At 42.2% G+C, this 24843-nt stretch overlaps 1 protein-coding gene across 1 annotated transcript in view; it reads left to right on the top strand.

Annotated features, from left to right (window-relative positions):
- The window catches only part of LOC130293202 (serine/threonine-protein kinase SBK1-like), a 115141-nt gene extending 95923 nt beyond the window's left edge, over positions 1-19218 (top strand). The window contains exon 4 of the mRNA XM_056541704.1: positions 18580-19218. Coding sequence (XP_056397679.1) covers positions 18580-19218 — 639 coding nt within the window. The remainder of the gene's footprint in view (positions 1-18579) is intronic.
- The last annotated feature ends 5625 nt before the right edge of the window (positions 19219-24843 follow it).

Here is a 24843-nt window from a genome sequence, read left to right as displayed (position 1 = left end):
AGTTCCTGAAGTGTTCCCTCCATTTGCAAAACATCCTAACAATGGGAAAGAAACTTTGCATGCACTTCAGTACACCGCAAAGCACACCCTCCTTGAGCTGCAGCGTCAGAACGGTATCCAACAACATAGTCTGATTTGTGACGTTGCAAACGTTGGAATTCCGGCCTCCATATGTTGGACCGACTGTACGAACAGAGAAAAGCCATCACTGATTTCTTGATGATCCAAGCGCAGAGGGGTTCTTCCCTGTGTAACTTCAATGCGAACCAGTGGCAGCTCATACGTGACACCTGCCGTTTGCTCAGGCCCTTTGAGGAAGCCACATTATTAGTAAGTCGCCATGATTACGCGATGAAAGACGCCATTCCACTGCTTCATTGCCTACAACATGTGTTGGAAAGGATGGCTGGTCAGGGCACTGGAGACGTTGCGCCTACATCTCTCAGCCACATGAGCCCTGTGGAGGCTGAACTGGAGGAGGATGAGGGGCACAGTGGAGCACAGTTTAGATTTCATGAGATGGGCAGTGCTTCTAGTCATCTGACAGGAGAAGAGGAGCATGATCAACTAGAGAAGCTAGAGAGTTATGAGGAAGGCGAGACAGAGGACCCAGACACACCGTGGAAGTATGCAGTGGAGATGGAAGCAGGGAGTCCCTCCAAGTCACTTGCACAAATAACACGATGCATGCTCAGTTGCTTGCGTAGTTACCGCCGAATTGTCAACATTTGGCAGCGGGATGACTTCTGACTCTCCTCCTTATTGGACCCTCGCTACCGTCAGAAAAGGGGGGCCTTTTATACACCCACTGAGAGGGAGGACAAACGGACCTACTACAGAGAGATCCTACGTAGTTAGTTGGCCGATGCCTTTCGGCGTCATCGTCCATCCACTCGCAGGTCTTGCTCGGAAGGCACTCTGCGCTCACCTTCCACTGCCATGGCTGCTGGGGAGGGGAGGGGTGGGAGGAGCAGTACCAGCTCCATCAACAGCAGCCTGAGTCTACAGTCGCTGATGAGTACCTTTCTTCACCTGCATAGTGAAGCAACTCATCAGCAACAGGTAGACATGGAGCAGGACCTGAACCAGCAGGTGGTGGCACACCTTGACATGGCCATACCAACAAACATTGAAGATCCGCAGGACTTCTGGGCAGCGAAACTTGATTTATAAAGAACACAAGGAGCCTCCAAAGAGGTGGCGGACATCAGGAGGCGCTGGACACACTCGGAGGGTAGAAACAACTTTAATCACCCATCATGCAACGCGTTTCACAGATTATCTGCTTCATCATCTGCTTCATGCCTGATGAAGCAGATAATCTGTGAAACGCGTTGCATGATGGGTGATTAAAGTTGTTTCTACCCTCCGAGTGTGTCCAGCGCCTCCTGATGTCCGCCACCTCTTTGGAGGCTCCTTGTGTTCTTTGTGCATCTATCTGAAGGTGGACCGGCTGCCGGCATACTTACACACAAGTTTTTTTCCATTGTTACACTTGGCGAGTGCAACAATCTGGGTGAGCATTGTAATTACCTCTGTTCACCCTGGTTTTTAGTGGTAATGCGCTAGGTAGCGCCCTCTCTTTTCCTTTGCTGTTTTTAGAAACTTGATTTATGACTGCAACTAGCAGAGTTTATCCTGGAAAAGCTGTCCTGCCCAGCCAGTAGTGTGGCATCAGAGCGGGTGTTTAGTGCGGCGGGGGCCATAGTCACCCCAAGGAGAACTCGTCTGTCCACGAAAAATGTGGAGAGACTGACCTTTGCGAAGATGAATCAGGCATGGATCAGCCAGGATTTCCACCCACCAATGCCAGATGCATCAGAGTAGATTGACCATGGTGCTACACCAACACTTCACAAATATGGATAGTGCCAAACAGATTTAAGGCACTGCTCCCCATTTACAAACATTCCAGCCACCTTCATCACTGGATACTGGTATTGCCACCCACCGCACCGGGTCACTTTCAGGACTCCTGATGCTGCTGCTGCCAGACTGTTTCATTCAGCCACTATTTTGTCTCCTTATGCTTTTGCCAACTCCAGGCTGTGCCATTCAGCCACTATATGGTCTCCTCATGCTTTGGCCACCTCCAGTATGTTCCATTCAGATACTAAATGCTCTCCTTATGCTTTCTTCACCTCCAGGCTGTGTCATTCAGACAATATATTGTTTTTTTTTTTTTTTTATAACAATACTTTTTTATTGAAAAGATTTTCATATACAAAAAGTAAAACACAATACACTTAGAACATATAAGGAGGTGAGACACCTCTCTGAAAGTGTAAATAAATAACAACATAAGATAACTAACACATTACACAAGTTCTATCCATCAAATAGGTAAAATATCCATAAAATACTTTTGTCTTATTTTTTCCTTTTTTTTTTCTTCTTTACCTTTCCTTTTTTTTTTTCCGGGTCTTAGTTTACTGTATAAGTACAAACCCAAGTATACCAGGATCTCACAGAGTACCTCAATTATCCGTTATATCTGTATCGTATTATGTGGGCCCTGTAACCAAACATCCCATCTAGTAAGAAATTCAGCCTCCCTGTCACAAGCCGAAGCCACCTTATATTCGTGCCAACCATTAAGATTAACTTTAGAAACGATCTCTTTAATGGATGGAATATGGGGTGAAGTCCAATACTTAACTATGAGAAATCTAGTGACAATTAGTACATGAATAATTATAGACTTATGGAAAGAAGAATATTGGTCTATATCCACATTAAGTAGAGCTAGAGCTGGATTCAGTATGACAGGGAAGCCGCAAATGCTAGACATTAATCTACCTATACGTTTCCACATCACACTTATTTTGGGACATTGCCACCATACGTGATAGAAGGTACCTCTCTCCTTGCACCTCCAACACTTCTCCGAAGAAGAAGTAAATCTGGCTAGTCTGTCAGGGACTAAATACCATCTATATAACAGTTTTTTGGATGTCTCCAAGTGGGCCACGCACCTAGAAAGTTTGGGTACAACTGAGTGGGCTCTACTCCATTGGTCATCCGAGAATGACACATTTAAATCTTGTTCCCATCTAATTTTGTTCATATCTTCTATTACACCATGTTTATTGACTAAGAAATTATAACACCAAGATATGCCTCCTCTATGGTAACCCTCTTGAGAAAACCAGTTATGTAATTCTGAGTTAACAGTGGAGAGAGGTACCCGTACAGTCTCCATGGCGTGTCTGACTTGGAGAAATTTATAGAAATCTTTGTGAGAAATATTGAATGAGTGGTGCAAATCGTCAAAGGATACACATTTCTCTCCATCCCATACATCTCCTATTTTGTGTATTCCCTTATGTATCCATGCTTCTAATGTGAGGTGGGGTATAAGGGCTTCTAATACTCCTATTGGGGCTTCCAGGTGTGCGGTATGATAAAGACGACGTGGTATGACATAGGCAGACCAAACAGAATGAATGGCAGCAATCATGGGATGCTCAGAGAAGGGTTTAGAATGAAATAAATGTGTAGCAATTAATGTGTGGGCTATAGGGGTACGATTCAATACAAAATGTTCAATCTCCACCCACAACTTTGATGTGTCTAGAAGCCACAGAGACTTTAATTGGTCCATAATAACTGCTTTATAGTAAGACGCTATAGATGGACAGCTAATTCCTCCATTTTTAAGGGATGGGTACAGGTAAGATGTTTTAATTCTGGACTTCCTTCCTTTCCAAATGTATTTCATAAGTAGTGCCTGCAGAGATTGAATGTATCGGTAGGGCAAAGTAATCGGCACATTTCTGAAGGTATAGAGAATTTTAGGCAAAACCATCATTTTGATGGCCGAAACCTTACCCAGCCAGGACACCTTCAAATTGGGCATCTGGGAAGTAATTCTCTTTAGATCTGTATAAAGTGGAATATAATTAAGGTCATATAATTTTTTAGTAGGAAAGGTTAATTTAATACCCAGATAAGGAATACAATTCTCCGCCCAGGAAAAAGGATATAGGCCTTTCAGTCTGGAAACAACTTTGTTGGTCAAGCCCATATTCAAAATATGGGATTTGGAGGGGTTAATTTTATAATAAGAAAGCTTACCAAAATTGTCTAGTTCTTCTATAATTCTAGGGATGGAAACCTCAGGGTCTCTACAAATTATCAGAATGTCATCCGCGAACAGGCCAACACGGTGTTCTCTATCACCAATTTTTATGCCAGCTATTGTCGGGTTAAGTCTAATACTTTCCGCTAGGGGTTCCATCGCCAGGGCAAAAATAAGGGGAGAAAGGGGGCAACCCTGTCTGGTCCCATTAGTGATATCAAAATTATTAGACATGAAACCTGAGGTAAAAACAGAAGCTGAAGGGAAACTGTATAGCGCCATGATCGCGGTCCTAATTTTGTCGGAGAACCCAAATTTTGACAGTGTGCGCCCCAGGTAACCCCAATGAATTCTGTCAAAGGCCTTCTCAGCATCTAAAGTCAGTAGTAATGAAGGTATTCGACAGGATTCTACATGGTGAATTAAATTAATGAACCGTCTAGTTCCGTCTACTGTTTGTCTTTGTTGGACAAAACCCACCTGGTCATTTTTGATCAGGGAAGGGAGAATATTATTAATTCTGTTCGCAAGGATTTTTGAATATATTTTTAAATCAATGTTGAGAAGTGAAATCGGCCGAAAATTCTCTGGTCTATCAGGGGTTTTACCTGGCTTGGGAATCGTGATAATTGTCGCTCGTAGCATTTCGGGTGGGATATAACCAGACTGAAAAATAGAATTGAATAAAGGGAGGAGATATTTACCAAGAGTACTTTGATATTTCTTATAGTATTCCCCTGTGAACCCGTCAGGTCCTGGGGATTTATTCAACTTTAGAGAGGATATGACCGAGTTCAGCTCAGTCTCAGTGATGGGGCTATTGAGAGCCTCAGAATCATCTGAGTTTATATAGGGGAGGTTTAGATTCGATAAAAAGCGATCAATCAATGAGACTTGGGGTTGAATAATGTCAGGGTCCGATTTTAGATTGTACAATCTTTCATAGTACTCTGCCATAACATTTGCAATTAATTTGGGATTCAATATTTTTTCTCCTTTACTATTAAAGATATGTGAAATTTTTGATTTGTTCGTTATAGACCTGAATTTATTGGCCAGCATCTTGCCTGCTTTATTTCCGTGTCCGTAAAATTGGGTATTTGTCTTTTTAAGAAAAAAGTCAAACTTGTAATGTAGGGCTTGATACAATTGGAATCGTAATTTTTTTAATTCTGTTAACAAATTATTTGTGGGAGTTCTTTTATGATTATTTTCCAAAATTTTAATTTGAGATATAAGGGATTGTATTTTTTGGGATCGTAACTTTTTTTGGTGGGACGCTAATTTAATACATTCCCCTCTTAGCACCGCCTTGTGAGCACACCAATGGGTAAAAACATTAGTGTCTGTCACGGAATTTAATTGGAAGTAGTCTTGTATTTTTTGATCTATGGTGGCGCTGGTGTGAGCATCGGAAAGCAGGGAATTGTTAATTCTCCACTGAAAAACTGGAGGGGTATTATATTCTTCAAATAGACTAGTTGTAACTGGTGCATGGTCTGACCAGCTGATAATTCCTATTGAGGAAGTTTTTGACTGCTGGAGAAGCCATTTATCCACTATTATCATATCTATACGTGAATACACACGATGAGTATGGGAGAAGAATGTGTAGTCTCTCTCCTCAGCATTGAGAGTTCTCCAAGAGTCAAAGAGGTCAGCTTTAAATAAAATATTGGAGACGTCCGTATTTCTATCTGAAATATTAGGGGGATTTTTATCTATTCGTGGGGATAGTACTTTATTAAAATCACCCGTCAGTATTAGCGCTCCATATTTATTTTGGGCAATTCTGTTAAGGACGTGATTCAAGAAAGTGCCTTGTTTTTTATTTGGAGCGTATATAGAGGCTATAGTGTATTTACGGTTATTAATATCGCAATTTAATATAATATATCTGCTATAGGCATCATATACAACATCCACCATCTTAAAGGCTACTGAATTTTTCACCGCTATCAATACACCTTTTTTCTTATTAACGTTAGGGGTGAAGAATATATTGGGAAAGTTTCTATGCTTAAGTCTAAAGGTGTCAGTTGTTAGCAGGTGGGTTTCTTGGGCACAAATAATATCGCATCCCACCCTTTTACACTCCCTCCAGAATAAGCTCCTTTTAAAGGGACTATTAAGCCCCCTCACATTGAATGTAGTGATATTAAACACCATAATTAAGACCTGTTGTAAGACTCTCAGTCATACCCCATTTGAAATGAAACATATAAGCAAACCAGATACATCCCATATACCCGTGTCTATAAATGGAGCTCCATAATAAGCCTAGACCCTTAGTAGAATAATGAATAAGAACTTGCGCGAACGTAAACTTTGAACTTTTGGTTCTGTAAGAACCAGCCAGTACCTCATGGTATAACACGGCCAAGAGGATGGCGTGGGAGAAAAAATGTATTGCATGGAAATACAATTTCAAAGTTAGAACACGCATCAATATTATCTAGCAGACATTCCGCCCTGATGTCAATAACTGGTAACGTTAACCCTATAAACAACAAGATACCTCAACCAAAGAATAGTCTTTGACATAGTTCTGCAGTGGAGTTCGTCATGAGGGCTTGACGGTAAACAGTTCCACAAGGTCTCTATGAGCTTGTCTGTCACCTGTATATAAACGAAAAAGTTAAATCACAGAAGGAGAGGGAAGGCAGTTAGGGGGGAGGAAGAACATAAGAGGGAAGGATGACAATTACTCCTCAGGTAGGGGAGCGAGATCTCGAGTGGGAGCGTCTGTCTCGTCCGTGAGAAGACTCAGGAGACTTCCGTTGTACTCTTGACCATTCCTGATGGATAGGTGCTGGTCTGGATTTAGGTGGATCCGTCTGCATGGAGGATTTAATTCTGTCAGGGAACCACTTGCCCACCATGTGTAGAGCCTCTCTAGGTGTGGAAAAGGAGAGTGTAGCTCCATTTCTGGGAACCAATAGTTTCACTGGAAAACCCCACCTGTAGGGAACTCCCTCCTCTCTCAGGACATATTGTTTTCTGATGCTGCTGGGACTGTCTTGGATATTACCTACAATTTTTTTATGGTAGCACTAGCAAACATACATTATCAATAGAGATTTCAACATTTCAACATTGATATTTTAATGTTAGAAGTTGTGAAGCCCCCTTATTTACGCATCCTGCTGCCTGATCCAAGCTGTGTGTTTCAGGAACTACTTGGCTTACTGATGCTGCTGGGCCTGTGCCTAAATTTTTTAGGATGTTAGCACTAACTAACATACATCTTCTAAACAGATTTCAATATTCACTATTTAATGTTAGGGGTTATTAACCCCTTAAGGACCAAGGACGTACCGGTACGTCCTTGGTCCTGCTCTCCTGATATAACGCGGGGTTACACAGTAACCCCGCGTCATATCACGGCGGGCCCGGCGTCATAGTGAAGCCGGGACCCGCCTCTAATAGCGTGCAGCGCCGATCACGGCGCCGCGCGCTATTAACCCTTTAGCCGCGCGCTCAGAGCTGAGCCGCGCGGCTAAAAGTGAAAGTGAAAGTTGCCGGCTAGCTCAGTGGGGCTGTTCGGGATAGCTGCGGCTAATCGCGGCATCCCGAACAGCTGACAGGACAGCGGGAGGGCCCCTACCTGCCTCCTCGCTGTCCGATCGCCGAATGACTGCTCAGTGCCTGAGATCCAGGCATGAGCAGTCATGCGGCAGAATCGTTGATCACTGGTTTCTTATGAGAAACCAGTGATCAATGATGAAGATCAGTGTGTGCAGTGTTATAGGTCCCTATGGGACCTATAACACTGCAAAAAAAAAGTGAAAAAAAAGTGAATAAAGATCATTTAACTCTTCCCCTATTAAAAGTTTGAATCACCCCCCTTTTCCAATAAAAAAAAAACACAGTGTAAATAAAAATAAAAATAAACATATATGGTATCATCGCGTGCAGAAATGTCTGAATTATAAAAATATATCATTATTTAAACCGCTCGGTCAATGGCGTGCACGCAAAAAAATTCCAAATTCCAAAATAGTGCATTTTTGGTCACTTTTTATATCATTTATAAGTCCTATCAATGCAAATGGTACCGTTAAAAACTTCAGATGACGGCGCAAAAAATGAGCCCTCATACCGCCCCATACACGGAAAAATAAAAAAGTTATAGGGGTCAGAAGATGACAATTTTAAACGTATTAATTTTCCTGCATGTAGTTATGATTTTTTCCAGAAGTCCGACAAAATCAAACCTATATAAGTAGGGTATCATTTTAATCGTATGGACCTACAGAATAAAGATAAGGTGTAATTTTTACCGAAAAATGTACTACGTAGAAACGGAAGCCCCCAAAAGTTACAAAACTGCGTGTTTTTTTTTCAATTTTGTCGCACAATTATTATTTTTTCCATTTCACCGTAGATTTTTGGGCAAAATGACTGACGTCATTACAAAGTAGAATTGGTGGCGCAAAAAGTAAGCCATCGTATGGATTTTTAGGTGCAAAATTGAAAGAGTTATGATTTTTTAAAGGCAAGGAGCAAAAAACGAAAATGCAAAAACGGAAAAACCCCCGGTCCTTAAGGGGCTAAGCCCTCTTGTGTACTTCTGCTGCTGCCTGATCCAGGCTGTGTTTCAGCAACTATATGGTTTAGTGATGCTGCTGGGCCTGTGCCTAAAATTTTTTGATGTTAGCACTTGCTAACATACATCTTCTATACAGATTTCAACATTAACCTTTTAATGTTAGGGGTTGTGAAGCCCTCTTGTAAACTCATGCTGATGCCTGCTCCAGGCTATGTGTTTCAGGAACTACTGTGCTTATTGATGCTGCTGGGCTTGGGCCTTACATTTTTGGATGTCAGCACTAGCTTACATACATGCATAATTGAGATTTCAACATTGATCTTTCAATCTTAGGGGTTATGAAACCCTCTTGTGTACTGCTGATGCCTGCTCCTGACTGTGTGTTTCAGGAACTACTTGGCTCACTGATGCTGCTGGGCTTGGGCCTTACATTTTTGGATGTCAGCACTAGCTTACATACATGCTTAATAGAGATTTCAACATTGATCTTTCAATCTTAGGGGTTATGAAACCCTCTTTTGTACTCATGCTGCTGCCTGCTCCTGTCTGTGTCATTAAGCAACTACATGGTTTAGGGATGCCACTGGGCCTAGGATATTGCCTATATATGTTTATGGTAGTACTAGGTACCATACATCTTCAATAGAAATTTCAAAATTCTTAAAAAATATTCATAGAGATTGTGAGGCCCTATTGCCTCCTCATCTGCCGCCAACTCCAGGCTGTGCCATTCAGACACTATATGGTCTCCTCATGCTTCAGCCACCTCCAGGGTGTGTCATTCAGCCACTATGTGGTCTCCATATATTGACTGTGTATAGTAGGAAACCTGTGGCTTTCCTTGAGTTACTCTCCCAGCATTATTGCCATGTTGATACCAGACCAGTGATAAAAGGAATATTGCCAAGGACTAGCAGAAACAGGGAACTGTCGATACTGACCACCAGCTGTTGGAATTGACTGACTATCCCAGGTGGTAGATTTACAATTTTTAAGTTCCTCAGTTCCAGTAGGCTTTAAGTCATTCATTCTTTGTTGTGGTTCTTCAGTTGCAGAATTAAGTTGTATCATGTTTTCCTGTTCCTCCGATGAGCTAATGTCACTGGAACACACAATACTCATATTGTCATCTAATGAAGGATCCTTTTCTTCAGAAAACGCATGTATCATTTTATTATTTTGAATGTCAGGTGGTACTCTGACAATTTCTGATTATAAAGGAATTTTGTCATCTGGGATATAGGTAAAAATAAGTATTTTTAAGCGTACTGTAACATATTTTTCTGCCCTCATTAGAGCATACCGCATACCTACATCTAAGTAGTGTACTATTTTGTACCTGTTAATCTGTCAAGGGTCTATATACTGTGAAAGGATAGCCAATAGTACACACCTGCTGCTGTTCTAGACAAATACTCTTTTAAGAGAAGTCAAGCATATATGTCAGGCAAAGTAGTGAAATTTCAATAACAAAATCCGTAATATCAATTTCAAAATCTTCAATTTAAGTTTAAAAATCATAAATTTCAATGGTTTCCTCATGCTGCTGTCAACTCCAGGCTGTGCCATTCAGACATTATATGGGTATGGTAAGTGACCTGCAGTCATCTTCAGTGTTCCGACCACCGCTCTAGCAGTAGATCGTGACCCCGGAGCGGTGGTCGGAACACTGAAGTGGGGCAGTAAACAGGTATACAGCCTCCAGCCATACACTGTATATGGCTGAAGGCTATATGTCTGTAGGGGAACATACTGCACCTAATGTGGGGAACTACTTTATACTGCACCTAATGTGGGGAACTACTTTATACTGCACCTAATGTGGGGAACTACTTTATACTGCACCTAATGTGGGGAACTACTTTATACTGCATCTAATGTGGGGAACTACTTCATACTGCACCTAATGTGGGGAACAACTTCATGCTGCACCTAATGTGGGGGGGGGGGACTACTTTATAATGCACCTAATGTGGGGAACTATTGTATACTGCACCTAATGTGGGGGGACAACTGTATACTGCACCTAATGTGGGGGAACTACTGTATACTGCACCTACTATGGGGGACTACTGTATACAGCATCTAATGTGGGGAACTACTTTATACTGCACCTAATGTGGGGAACTACTTTATACTGGACCTAATGTGGGGAACTACTTTATACTGCACCTAATGTGGGGGGAACTACTGTATACTGCACCTAATGTGGGGGACTACTGTATGTATACTGCACCTAATGTGGGGAACTACTGTATACTGCACCTAATGTGGGGGACTACTGTATACTGCACCTAAAGTGGGGGGACTACTGTATACTGCACCTAATGTGGGGGAACTACTGTATACTGCTCCTAATGTGGGGGAACTACTGTATACTGCTCCTAATGTGGGGGGAACTACTGTATACTGCTCCTAATGTGGGGGAACTACTGTATACTGCACCTAATGTGGGGGAACTACTGTATACTGCACCTAATGTGGGGGAACTACTTTATACTGCCCCTAATGTGGGGGAACTACTGTATACTGCACCTAATGTTGGGGGACTACTGAAAACTGCGCCTAAATTGGGGGGACTACTGTATACTGCACCTAATGTGGGGAACTATACTGCACCTAATATGGGGAACTATACTGCACCTAATGTGGGGAACTATACTGCACCTAATGTGGGGGACTAAACTGCACCTAATGTGGGGGACTATACTGCACCTAATGTGGGGAACTATACTGCACCTAATGTGGGGAACTACTGTATACTGGACCTAATGTGGGGAACTACTTTATACTGCACCTAATGTGGCGGGACTACTGTATACTGCACCTAATGTGGGGGAACTACTGTATACTGCACCTAATGTGGGGGAACTACTGTATACTGCACCTAATGTGGGGGAACTACTGTATACTGCATCTAATGTGGGGGAACTATTGTATACTGCACCTAATGTGGGGGAACTACTGTATACTGCACCTAATGTGGGTGAACTACTGTATACTGCACCCAATGTGGGGGAATTACTGTATACTGCACCTAATGAGGGGGAACTACTGTATACCGCACCTAATGTGAGGGAACTACTGCATACTGCACCTAATGTGGGGGGACTACTGTATACTGCACCTAATGTGGGGGGACTACTGTATACTGCACCTAATGTGGGGAACTGCACCTAATGTGGGGAACTATACTGCACCCAATGTGGTGAACTATACTGCACCAAATGTGGGGGACTATACTGCACCTAATGTGGGGGACTATAGTGCACCTAATGTGGGGGAACTACACTGCACCTAATCTGGGGGACTACTGTATGCTGCACCTAATGTGGGGAACTATACTGCACCTCATGTGGGGGAACTATACTGCACCTTATGTTGGGAGCTATACTGCACCTAATGTGGGGGACTACTGTGTACTGCACCTAATGTGGGGAACTATACTGCCAACCTAATGTGGGGGAGCTATACTATTTACTAGAGATGAGCGAACTTTTCAAAAATTCGATTCGGCCGATTCGCCGAATTTTCCCAAAAAGTTTGTTTCGATCCAAATTTATTTGCGGCGAATCAATATTAAAAAAGGCTATTTCTAGCCTACATACAGCCTCTATAGGGGTATAGAACACTTTGCTGTGTCCTAAAACGCATATGGAGTGTGCTGGGGTAGTGAAATAATACTGTTATTAAGAATAGCATGCAGATTACCGGCATCGCTCTTAGAATCACTGCCGCACAGCAGCACAATGACAGAGCCTGGTGGTGGTATCAGTGTCAGGAGACCATATAATGACTGAATGACATAGCATGGACATGTTGACAGCAAGAGGAGACCATTTAGTGGCTGAATGGCACAGCGTGGAGTTGGCTGATGCACTAGTACACTACACACCAGGGCTTCACAATCCCCCCCAAAAAAACAACACAATATATGACATTTTTGACAAAGATTTCTCATAGGTAGCACCCGCTATCCAAAAATGTGAAATCTCCAGACCCAGGCCCCACCTCTGCGGCATCAGGAACCCATATATTGCCTGAAGGACACAGCCTGGAGTTGGCTGATGCACGAGTATCCACCCGGGCTTCACAATCCCCTCCAAAAAACAACAACATTTTTTAAAGAAATACCTTTTTGTAAGAACAAGCGCATATACAACAGTTCACAAGACTCTATAATGCAGGACGGGGGACCACCCAAAGACATTCTTCTCAAAAATAATAAACCACACAATGTTTGAAATTTTTTTACAAAAACTAATTCAATATGTGTGTAAGCGCATCTGTCTCCAAAAGATCAGATCACTAAAGGACTTTTTTCGCCCAAAATGATGAAGCAGAGTTAATCCCTGTCCGTATTTTTTTTTTTCTTGAAAAAATCACACGCAACAAACGTTTCGTTGTGTAACGCTTAGCATTCTGGAAAATTCAATTTTATTACTGATAAAATTATCAGTAAATAAAAAAAACACTACCCAAGAGTGTTTAATTATCCAATACATTGCACCAGGAGCAGTCAAGAGTAGGCCTCAGCAGTACCCAAGAGGCTTTAATAACCCCCTACCTTTGCACGATCAATTGCGAGATCGAGCAATACCAGGTGTGTTATGCCCTCTGATTTCCGGGGCCGCAGGCGCGCTCCACTGAATGGATTAGCGTGTCTCTATCTTTCATCGACCGGTGCTGGTAACCCGCTAACTCCCGGAAAGGTAAGCTGCCGCGAGCCACGTTTGGCTCCAGAATTTCCACTACTGCCATACCACGCTGACTACCAACCATGCTACCGCCTTGCTGACTCAAGGGCAACCTGCAACTCTCTTCTCCCAATGATGAACCCCCCTTCTCCTGAGATTGAGCAATAACAGGTGTGTTATGCCCTCAGATGTCCGGGGCTGCAGGCGCGCTCCACTGAACGGATTAGGGTGTGTCCATCTTTTTTTGTAGCACCTGCAATCCAAAAATTTTAAATTCCCAGACCCAGGCCCACCTCTGCGGCATCAGGAACCCATTTATTGCCTGAAGGACACAGCCTGGAGTTGGCTGATGCACCAGTACACACAGGGCTTCACAATCTGCCCCAAAATCAACAAAATTTTATAATTTTTTTTTTTAATTTACAACTTTGTGTAAGCACAAGCGCATATCCAACATTTCAGAAGACTCTATAAGGCAGGACGGTGGACCACCCAAAGACTTTCTTCTCAAAAATAATGAACTACACAATTGTTGATTTTTTTTTTTTTAATTTAAATTCCTAGACCCAAGCCCCACCTCAGCTGCATCAGTAACCCATAGATTGCCTGAAAGACACAGCCTGGAGTTGGCTGATGCACGAGTACACACCCGGGCTTCACAATCCACCCCAAAAAAAACATTGTCTGACAAAATACCTTTTTGTAAAAACAAGCGCATATACAGCAGTTCAGAAGACTCTATAATGCAGGACAGTGGACCACCCAAAGACATTCTTCTCTAATATAATAAACCACACAATATGTTCAATTTTTTTTAATAATTGAAATTCCAAGAACAAGGCCCCACCTCTGCTGCATCAGTAACCCATATATTGCCTAACGGACACAGACTGGAGTTGACTGATGCACGAGTACACACTGATAAAATTACCAGTAAATTTAGCAATAACACTACCCAAGAGTGTTTAATTACCCCATACATTGCACCAGGAGCAGTCAGGAGTAGGCCTCAGCAGTACCCAAGAGGCTTTAATAACCCCTTACCTTGCCCGATCAATTGCGAGATCGAGCAACAACAGGTGTGTTATGGCCTCAGATGTCCTGGGATGCACTAGCGCTCCACTGAACGAATTAGCGTGTCTCTATCTTTCAAGGACAGGTGTGTGTTGCACGCTGAAACCAGTTCGTGATAGGGATCTGTGATTGCAATTATTTAACCTTAAAACGAGGAATTACCAGTAAGTGAGGGTCATAAGCTGGCGTTTATTAAGTCCCTGCCCTTTGTACACACCGCCCGTCACTATAAGCGATTGGATTAGTTAGTGAGTTGGTTAGTGAGGTCCTCGGATGGGCCCAGGCGGTGTAAGAGAAGGCCCTGGCAGAGAGCCGAGAATTTAACGATCATTGTTGAAATTTGCAGTAAGCATGTATTTAGCTACTGCTAAACATCCAAAAATTGAAGGCCCAAGGCCAGAGGCACCAGGGAGGCATGTAGTTCCTGAAAGACACAGAATGAGTCTGGAGCATGCATTTGCAGTACCCAAGACTTTTTCATAACCCCTTACATTTAAAGATCAATGTTTACATTTGCATTAAGCATGTATTTAGCTACTGCTAAACTTCAAAAAAATTTAGGCCCAGGGCCTGAGGCACCAGGGAGGCAAGTAGTTTGTGAAAGACAAAGAATGAGTCTGGAGCAGTCATTCGCAGTACCCAAGAGGGTTTCATAACCCCTTACATTTAAAGATCAATGTTGACATTTGCATTAAGCATGTATTTAGCTACTGCTAAACTTCAAAAAATTATAGCCCCAAGGCCAGAAGCATCAGTTTTCCCCATATTAGGAGCAAGTTGTCCCCCAGATTAGGTAGCATAGATGTCCCCCAGATTAGGAGCATACTTGTCCCCCAGAGTAGGCAGCATAGATGTCCCCCAGATTAGGAGTATACTTGTCTCCCAGATTAGGCAGCATAGATGTCACCCAGATTAGGCAGCATAGATGTCCCCCAGATTAGGCAGCATAGATGTCCACCAGATTAGGAGCATAGTTGTCCCCCAGATTAGGCAGCATAGATGTCCCCCAGATTAGGAGCATACTTGTCCCCCAGAGTAGGCAGCATAGATGTCACCCAGTTTAGGAGCATACTTGTCCCCCAGATTAGGCAGCATAGATGTCACCCAGATTAGGCAGCATAGATGTCCCCCAGATTAGGAGCATACTTGTCCCCCAGAGTAGGCAGCATACTTGTCCCCCAGAGTAGGCAGCATAGATGTCACCCAGTTTAGGAGCATACTTGTCCCCCAGATTAGGCAGAATAGATGTCCCCCAGATTAGGAGCATACTTGTCCCCCAGATTAGGCAGCATAGATGTCACCCAGATTAGGCAGCATAGATGTCCCCCAGATTAGGAGCATACTTGTCCCCCAGAGTAGGCAGCATAGATGTCACCCAGATTAGGCAGTATAGATGTCCCCCAGATTAGGCAGCATAGATGTCCCCCAGATTAGGCAGCATAGATGTCCCCCAGATTAGGCAGCATAGATGTCCCCCAGATTAGGCAGCATAGTTGTCCCCCAATCAGCACGGGCCGGTCAGAGCCAATCAAAGGGCCGTATGTGGCCAGTGGGCCGTACAATGCCCAGGTCTGCCCCAGAGAATTTCATAACCAACCACAATAGAGAAAATGTTGTTGTAGGAGCATGGTCAATCTACTCAGACCCATCTGTCATTGGTGGCTGGAAATCCTGGCTGATCCATCCCTGATTCATCTTGACAAACGTCAGTCTCTCCACATTTTTAGTGGACAGACGAGTTCGCCTTGGGGTGACTATGGCCCCGGCCGCACTAAACACCCGCTCTGATGGCACACTACTGGCCGGGCAGGACAGCTTTTCCAGGGCAAACTCAGCTAGTTGCGGCCATAAATCGCGTTTGGCTGCCCAGAAGTCCAGCGGATCTTCAACGGTTGTTGGCAGGGTCATGTCGAGGTAAGCCATCACCTGCTGGTTCATGTCCACCATCTAAAAAAATTAGATTTAAATGTATTCTTAATCATAATGTATTTTCGTTTAATGATGTTGTGTGTCGCCAGGTGAGGGGCTGTGCGATGGGCACACGTTTCACACCCAGTTATGCAAATTTATATATGGGTTTATTCGAGAGTGTGTCCATCGCACAATCCCCCTTGTTTTTAGATGGTAACATTCTATATTTTAAAAGATTTATTGATGATTTATTTATTGTATGGAAGGGGACACATAATGATGCACTGAGGTTTTAAGAGTTTTTAAATAATAATGACTTGGGCTTAATATTCACTATGAATTTTTCATTTGTTTCTACCGTATTTCTTGATTTAGAAATTTTTAAAGATATGGAACAGAGCATATGCACCAAAACCCACTTTAAGAAAGTGGATGTAAACAGTTTCCTGGGACTCAATAGTTGCCATTTCCCTAAATGTCTCACAAATATTCCTTACGGACAATATAGGAGAATAAAGAAGAATTGTACCTACACAGAGGACTACAAAGAACAATCTAAAACATGATATAAACGATTTAGGGAGGAAAAATACCCCAAATTTTTTTTAAGTGATGCATATAGAAAAGCGGATAAACTGAAACAGTCTGAATTTATTAATTATAATGGAAAAAACTGTAAAAAAGAAAATAGTGAACGGAAATAAAATTTTATTACAACTTACAGTAATAACACAAAACAAATAAGAATAATTTTAAACAAATACTGGCCAATTGTTATGAAAGACCCGATTTTAAATACATTACTCCCAAAACAACCCCCACTAACCTTTAGGAGAGCTAAAACCTTACGAAATCACCTTGCTCCCAGTAAATTAAAAAAGGAGACGAAACAGCATACAGTGAAACCCACAACCATCGGTACCTTTCGGTGCGGAAAGAAACAATGCTTGTGCTGTGAGTGGATAAATGTTCCCTCTTGCAGTTCAGTTACATCCTTTTCCACATGAGAAACCTTTAATTTAAAAGAAAAACTAGATTGCTCATCCACTTTTGTGATATACCTTCTGACATGCATATGCGGTCTTCAGTATGTGGGTCGTACAGTCCAGCATGCCCGCACCCGCATGAATAAACATAGACACAATATTAAGAAAAATTTTGCATTTCATAGTGTTTCTAGACACATTATGTCTCTGCATAGTAGTGACCACACATGCATAAAACTTTGTATATTGGAAAGCAAATGAATGAAATGATTAAATGAAACGATCGAAAAAACAAATATTTAAAAATTGCACTCAGAAGGAATATATGACTTTGTAATAATAATAATTTTATACAATGCTTTTATGTAAATTTATTTGTGATGTCACTTTCAGTCAGTATTATGTATAAATTAGCGGACTTTTTTAAAGATAACATGTCTGAAGAAGAGGACGGAGCGCCCTTGAAACGCGTTACATGTACAATAAAGAATAAGAATTTTACACTTACCGGTTGTGGACAGCGCTGAAATATTCCCACCATCTGTACCGAATAGGTGCAAATTTCCCTACTTCCATATCCCACACTGCTGCGAGGGCGGGTACAGCTGCAGTCCTGCGTGGATCTCCTGATCGTGGTATCCACACAACCAGCTGAAAGGATATGTCCACCATACCAAACAGGCTGTGAACAAAGCAGGCTGGCAGCTCTGAGTGTTCTCCTTTGTGAACAAAGCAGACTGGCAGCTCGTAGTGTTTAGGACTCCAGCATGAGTCTGAAATGCTTACTGCCAGGACTGGTAGGGAGACCCCTAGTGGTCATTTCTTCAAAGTGGAAAATTAAATAGAAAGAAGCATATTTTTTAATTACATGCAATTGTAAAGTTATTCTGCATATATTAATCTATAATATATCAAAAGTTTTTTTTGATGAGAGGTACCCTTTAAGTAAACCCCTCCACTTTTCTTACTCATATGGTCATTTCTAAACAGACTATAATCTTGCAATTATGTTCAATAGGTCACATCCAGCCATGTCTCACTGTGGTAGTTTTCTTCAGACATCATTAATTCTAGTTCCTCAATATTGTAAGTGAGGCTTCCTGCTTAAGTATACCTACTTTTAATGTTTTAATTAATATGCAATTCCAAAATGATTCACATATCTTTTTAATAAATAATCAAATTGCTTTCTTTCAGTGTTGGGCTTTTATAACCTCTTTTAAACACACATTTATACCAAGACCAATGTGTGATATTGTTTTTGCTTCTATCTTTTAGGTTGGTTTGCCTGAGACAATGGTAAAACGATGTGCAATGCAGTTGACTGAAGCTCTGGACTTTATGCACAGCAAAGCCCTGGTTCACAGAGATGTCAAACTGGATAATGTTTTGCTTTTTGACAAAGATTGTCACTACATAAAACTTGCTGATTTTGGATTAACAAGACTTGAAGGATTCCACATATCTCCTATGAAAGGAACTCTTCCTTATTCACCCCCTGAACTATGTTGTTTAGAAGAAAATGATACTCTTGAACTTGACTCCAGCCTTGATGTATGGGCACTTGGTATTCTTCTGTTTTGCATCTCAACTGGATACTTTCCTTGGGATACAGCATCAACTAAAGACAGTCAGTATGAAGAATTTGTTCGGTGGCAAACTACAGGAAATTACCAGAAAATCCCTTCTCAATGGAAGCAATTTACATGCCATGCAATAGACATGTTTCAGAAGCTATTAGCAATAAACTCTGTGTCACGAAGCCCTGCTATTGAAGTTCAAAAATATCTAAGTGACCCATGGAAAATTAACAGTGTTAAAGATAACAGCAACTTGCAAGATAACTTTCTGGAAGATAAAACTAACACTGAAAACTGTGCCAGACAGGTCTGCTCACAGAATAAAATGTCTCTGTAACACATTGAAGCATACTGAAGCTTGTTAGAATAAATCTAAAAAAGGGTATCTGTTATCAATTTTATGCTGCCTGAACCATTAGTATTTTGGGATTGCCCTGATGACTTCAGTCAGCATCTAATATTATGATTAGCTCTTAAACAATGCTTTACACAATATTTTACAAAAATGAGTGACTAGTGTATTAAAGGAGATGCAGAACTTTTTTCTGCCATTATACCTGGGCTGCCAGAATATAAAACAACAAATAAGGCTTACCTGCTCCCTGAGTGCCCTGGTATCCTCACTCCATTCCTCCTCTGCCTTCTTCTTACTGGTTGCCCATGGTCAATGCATCACACTGTGGTTCACCTAATCGCCGGCTGCAGTGTTGTCCTGCCTTGGTTGGTGATATGCTGAGTGGCAGTGTGATCCATTGAGCCCAGGCGACCAGTGTGCAGCCCATTTCCGGCATAGATGGGACATTGCTGGGACCGGTGATGAGCTGAGCTGCAGTGTGACGCATTGACAATGGGCAACCAAGAAGAAGATGGCAGCAGAGGACCCATATGAGGGCTTGTTTTTTGCAACACCCAATTGTAATTTGAGATTACATTACTCATTTTACTACCAAATCTATAGTGAAAAATAAACATTAGTTAGATATTTATTTGGCAAAATAAAATAAAAAAAGCAATTTTGTAATTTTGGGGACTTATTTCTAGTAAATACAAATTGGTCCTGTTCTTTTAATAATCATTCTAAAACAAGAAACAGACAGCGCTCCATAGTGTGATACCGTTATTAAATGGGGCTAGGGTGGTAGAAGTGATGCTTACCACACAAAGTTACACTCCGCCAAGTGTGATAATGGATAGGGGCAATAAAAATAGGTGCCTGCAGCCATTCCACGTCCAAATCGATAGAAACCCAGAAGTATCCTCCAACGCGTCGATGGGATTCAAAGGCGCAGGACACCCATATGCAGGGATCTAAAATTAATTCACCCATCATGGGTGAATAAACTTTAGATCCCTGCATTTGGGTGTCCCGCGCCTTTGAATTCCATCAACACGTTGGAGGATACTTTCTGGGTTTATATTTAATAATCATGTAAGTGTGCTTATTCTAAAATAAACTCTAGCTCACATTCTGTAACTGTACTTGCACCTGTGTGGTCATCACATGACTGATATTCTCCTCCACTGGAAGTAAACAAATGATATTCCTATTAACACATTCCCATTACAGCCAGTTCTGGCTTTCTGATAAATCCATTATAAGCAATATATCACTCAGTGCTATGAAACAAAGACCTCTGGACATTTTTTGGGCACAAAAGCTCTAATTTAAACCCCACACCCTCCAGTAGATGGGTGTTGCGATCTGAGTCTCAGAACACAAGGGCACATAAAATACAAAGGTAAAACTAAGTACATATTGTAGAAGCTAAATTTGCCTTATAACCACCAATACTGAGACGGTAATAGTTTCAAGTGGATATTATTATAATACAAACAGTATGTGACACAAAATGTAATAAAAAGTGTGTATAAACAAACCACTTAGTAGTGGCATACTAATTTCCTAGGGATGTTCATATCCATGGGGCTGTTTCCAGTTTAAATTGACGTGCGTCCAAACATAATCATTTTTTGGGTGTTAGCTCTTATGTTATATTTAGTGTTGAGCGGCATAGGCCATATTCGAATTCGCGAAAATAACTGATTGCAAAAATTCCGTCGCTCGCGCGCATGCGCGCTATTACATTACGCGATAACAGAGATCGTTTCCTGGATGCTTGCCAGTGAGATCGCGATCGCGAATAAGCTAAGATAGAGAGAGTTCTGATTTGTGTAAGTATTTTACCCACTGTTAGTTAATTATATTTAACTGCATTTTAGACTAGATTAAAAGTTATGAATCATAACTTTTAATCTAGTCATGATATAAGATCATATAGCGGTGTTTCCCAAACAGTTTGTCTCCAGCTGTTGCAAAACTACAACTCCCAGCATGCCTGTACAGCCGGAGGCACACTGGTTGGGAAACACGTCTGTTGCCTGGACAGTCTGGCCATGCTGGGAGTTGTAGTTTTGCAACATCTGCAGGGCCACAGTTTTCAGACCACTATACAGGGGTCTCTAAACTGTGGCCCTCCAGATGCTGCAAAACTACAATTCTCAGCCTGCTCACTGTCCAGGAATGTTGGGCATTGTAGTTTGACAACAACTGGCACTTCAGTTGTTGCCGAAATACAACTCTCATCATGCCTGGACAGCATCTGCCTGGACAGTTGTAGTTTTGCAGCATCTGGAGACACACTGGTTAGGAAGCATTGTCTGTTTCCTAACTTAGTGTTTCCCAACCCATGTGCCTCCAGCTGTGGCAAAACTATAACTCCCAGCATGCACTGACAGACCATGCATGCTGGGAGTTGTAGTTTTGCAACAGCTGGAGGCACATTGGTTGTGAAACACTTCGTTAGGTAACAAACTCTCAGTGTTTTGCAACCAATGTGCCTCCAGCTGTTGCAAAACTACAACTCCCAGCATGCAACTCCCTGCAACCCCCCCCCCCCTCTCCCCCAATGTGAATGTACAGGGTACACTCACATGGGCGGGGGCTTACATTGTGTTTCTAGCTGCAAGTTTGATATGCCGCAAATTTTCTGCCGCAGCTCAAACTCTCAGCGGTAAACTTTGATCCCCTGCCCGTGTGACTGTACCCTAAAAACACAACACTACACTACACTAACATAAAATAAAAAGTAAAAAAAACACTACATATACACATACCCCTACACAGCCCCCCTCCCCAATAAAAATGAAAAACGTCTGGTACGGCACTGTTTCCTAAATGGAGCCTCCAGCTGTTTCAAAACAACTACTCCCAGTATTACCAGATAGCCACTGACTGTCCAGGCATGCTGGGAGTTTTGCAACAGCTGGAGGCACCCTGTTTGGGAATCACTGGCGTAGAATACCCCTATGTCCACCCCTATGCAAATTCCCAATCTAGGCCTCAAATGCGCATGGTGCTCTCACTTTGGAGCCCTGTCGTATTTCAAGGCAATAGTTTAGGGCCACATATCGCTGTACTCTGCAGAATTTGCATAACAAATATTGGGGGGATTTTTCTTCTTTAACCCCTTATGAAAAGGTCAAGTTGGTGTGTACACCAGCATGTTAGTGTAAAAAATTCAAAATTTTACACTAACTTGCTGGTGTTGTCCTCTACATTTCATTTTCACAAGAGGTAAAAGGGAAAAATGCCCCCCAAAAATTGTAACACAATTTCTCCTGAGTACGGAGATACCCCATATGTGGACGCAAAGTGCTCTGGGGGCGCACAACAAGGCCCAGAAGGGAGAGTGCACCATGTACATTTGAGAGGTTATTTGCACGGGGGGGGGGGGGGGGGGGTCTGATTGTTACAGCGGTTCTGACAAAAGCAAAAAAAAAACACACACACACACATGTGACCCCATTTTGGAAACTAGAACCCTTATGGAATGTAATGAGGGGTGTAGTGAGAATGTACTGTTTGACAGTTAAAAGTGATCTGTGAAAATGAAAAATGTAATTTTTTTATTTGCACAGCCCACTGTTCCAAAGATCTGTCAGACCCCTGTGGGGTATTAAGGCTCACTGTACCCCTTGTAACATTTCTCAAGGGGTCTAGTTTCCAAAATGGTATGCCATGTGGGTTTTATTTTTGCGTTCCTGGCACCATAAGGGCTTCCAAAATGCGACATGCCCCCCCAAGCAAAATTTTCTCTCCAAAGCACTGTTATCTGTGGTGTTAGATAGGACTGCAGGTCACACCAACTACATCATCTGTACTCAGAGAGTTATCACTGTGTTATCTGTGGGACTGCAGGTCACATCAACTACATTATCTGTACTCAGAGAGTTATCACTGTGTTATCTGTGGTGTTACATAGGACTGCATGTCACACCAACTACATCATCTGTACTCAGAGAGTTATCACTGTGTCATCTGTGGTGTTACATAGGACTGCAGGTCACATCAACTACATTATCTGTACTCAGAGAGTTATCACTGTGTCATCTGTGGTGTTACATAGGACTGCAGGTCACACCAACTCCATTATCTGTACTCAGAGAGTTATCACTGTGTTATCGATGGTGTTACATAGGACTGCAGGTCACATCTACTACATAATCTTTACTCAGCGAAAACAAGAAGAAAATGATAGGAGATAATCATTAAGTTATCTTAGATTTTTTTTTTGGATTGTTGTTATAGTTGATTTTATGATTTATTAAAAAGTTATTCTTTAGAAAAAATGTGTGGTCTCCTTTTTAATTATTATTTTTGTTGTTTATAACTGCTGAATAAAAATTTCCATGTGGGCTTTTCGTAGGGAGGAGTTAACAACAATGGTCTAATTGGTCTTCCTGAGTCACCTGACCTTGATAGACTTAAAGAACACTTGACTTATAAATTAAATAGCATTTTAAAAGTAGAACACTACTTTTGCACACAAGTTAAGGTATTAAAAGACAAATTAAAAACCTGAGAAACATAACAGGGGGCCCTGGGGTCACTCTGCCAGAGAGGGGGGCCCTGGGGTCACTCTGCCAGAGAGGACCCTAAGGACAGATTTATACATAAATAAATAACTAAATAGCTAAATAAATAATTAAAATAAAATCTACAGATTTATTTACATAATTTCATGATTATAAATAATATATAAATTAAACCATGATTAAAAAATGAATAAATTAATCATCAAATTACTATTGCAAGCCATTCTACCATGATTATAAAAGAAATAAATTAATATATATATATATATATATATATATATATAGACAAAGAATAAGTCAGCCAGCACTTTAGTTGATACCAAACTATTATATGGACCTGGCCTACAGGTGCACGCTACTAGGCTAGATATACAGCAACAGAAGAATGCAGCAGCACACTGCCAGCACAAGGATATAGGTGCAACATGAATATGCAGTTAAAACATGGAGAGCTATACAGCTATGGTGTAATAGATGCAAATGTGAAACTATGAAATAGTGAGGCACTTAGCTCGCAAATTCTTATTCGTGACCACCCCACCTGCCGCGCTGAATGTCCGCTAAGATGTACGCTGGAGGGGGGGGCAAGACAATAACTCCAGTGCATACTGAGCGAGCTCTCGGCAGGTGTCCATTCTGGCAACCCAGTACTCCATGGGGTCGTCGGTGCTCATACTGTCAGAGGCACCAACGGACCCCATGTAGTCTGCCACCATGTGAGCCAGCCGCTGGTGGTGACTGCTGCTGCTGCTGCTGCTACTGGGTCGCTCAGATTGGAAGAACATCCTCATCTCACCCATTAGGTCCCCTGCTCGGCTGCTGCTGCTTGGTGCAGCCACCTGCTGGGTGAGATGGGCGGGGACAACTGGAGGCCGGGGAGTTGCCTGCTCCAACCGGCTGACAATGCGGGCCTGCAGTTCCTCCATGTGGTACTGCCTCCGGCTGGCTGGGAGGAACTGCTCCAGTTTCCCCTTGCACCACGGATCTAAAAGGGTGGCCATCCAAAAATCATCCCTCTCCTTGATAGTCTTGATACGGGGGTCCCTCCTGAGGCATCGCAGCATGTGGGCAGCCATGGGGAAGAGCA

The sequence above is a fragment of the Hyla sarda genome, chromosome 10 (genome assembly GCF_029499605.1).
Source record: "Hyla sarda isolate aHylSar1 chromosome 10, aHylSar1.hap1, whole genome shotgun sequence".
NCBI lineage: Eukaryota > Metazoa > Chordata > Amphibia > Anura > Hylidae > Hyla > Hyla sarda.
Note: the sequence above shows the minus strand (reverse complement) of the source record. Positions and strands in the feature narration are given on the sequence as shown.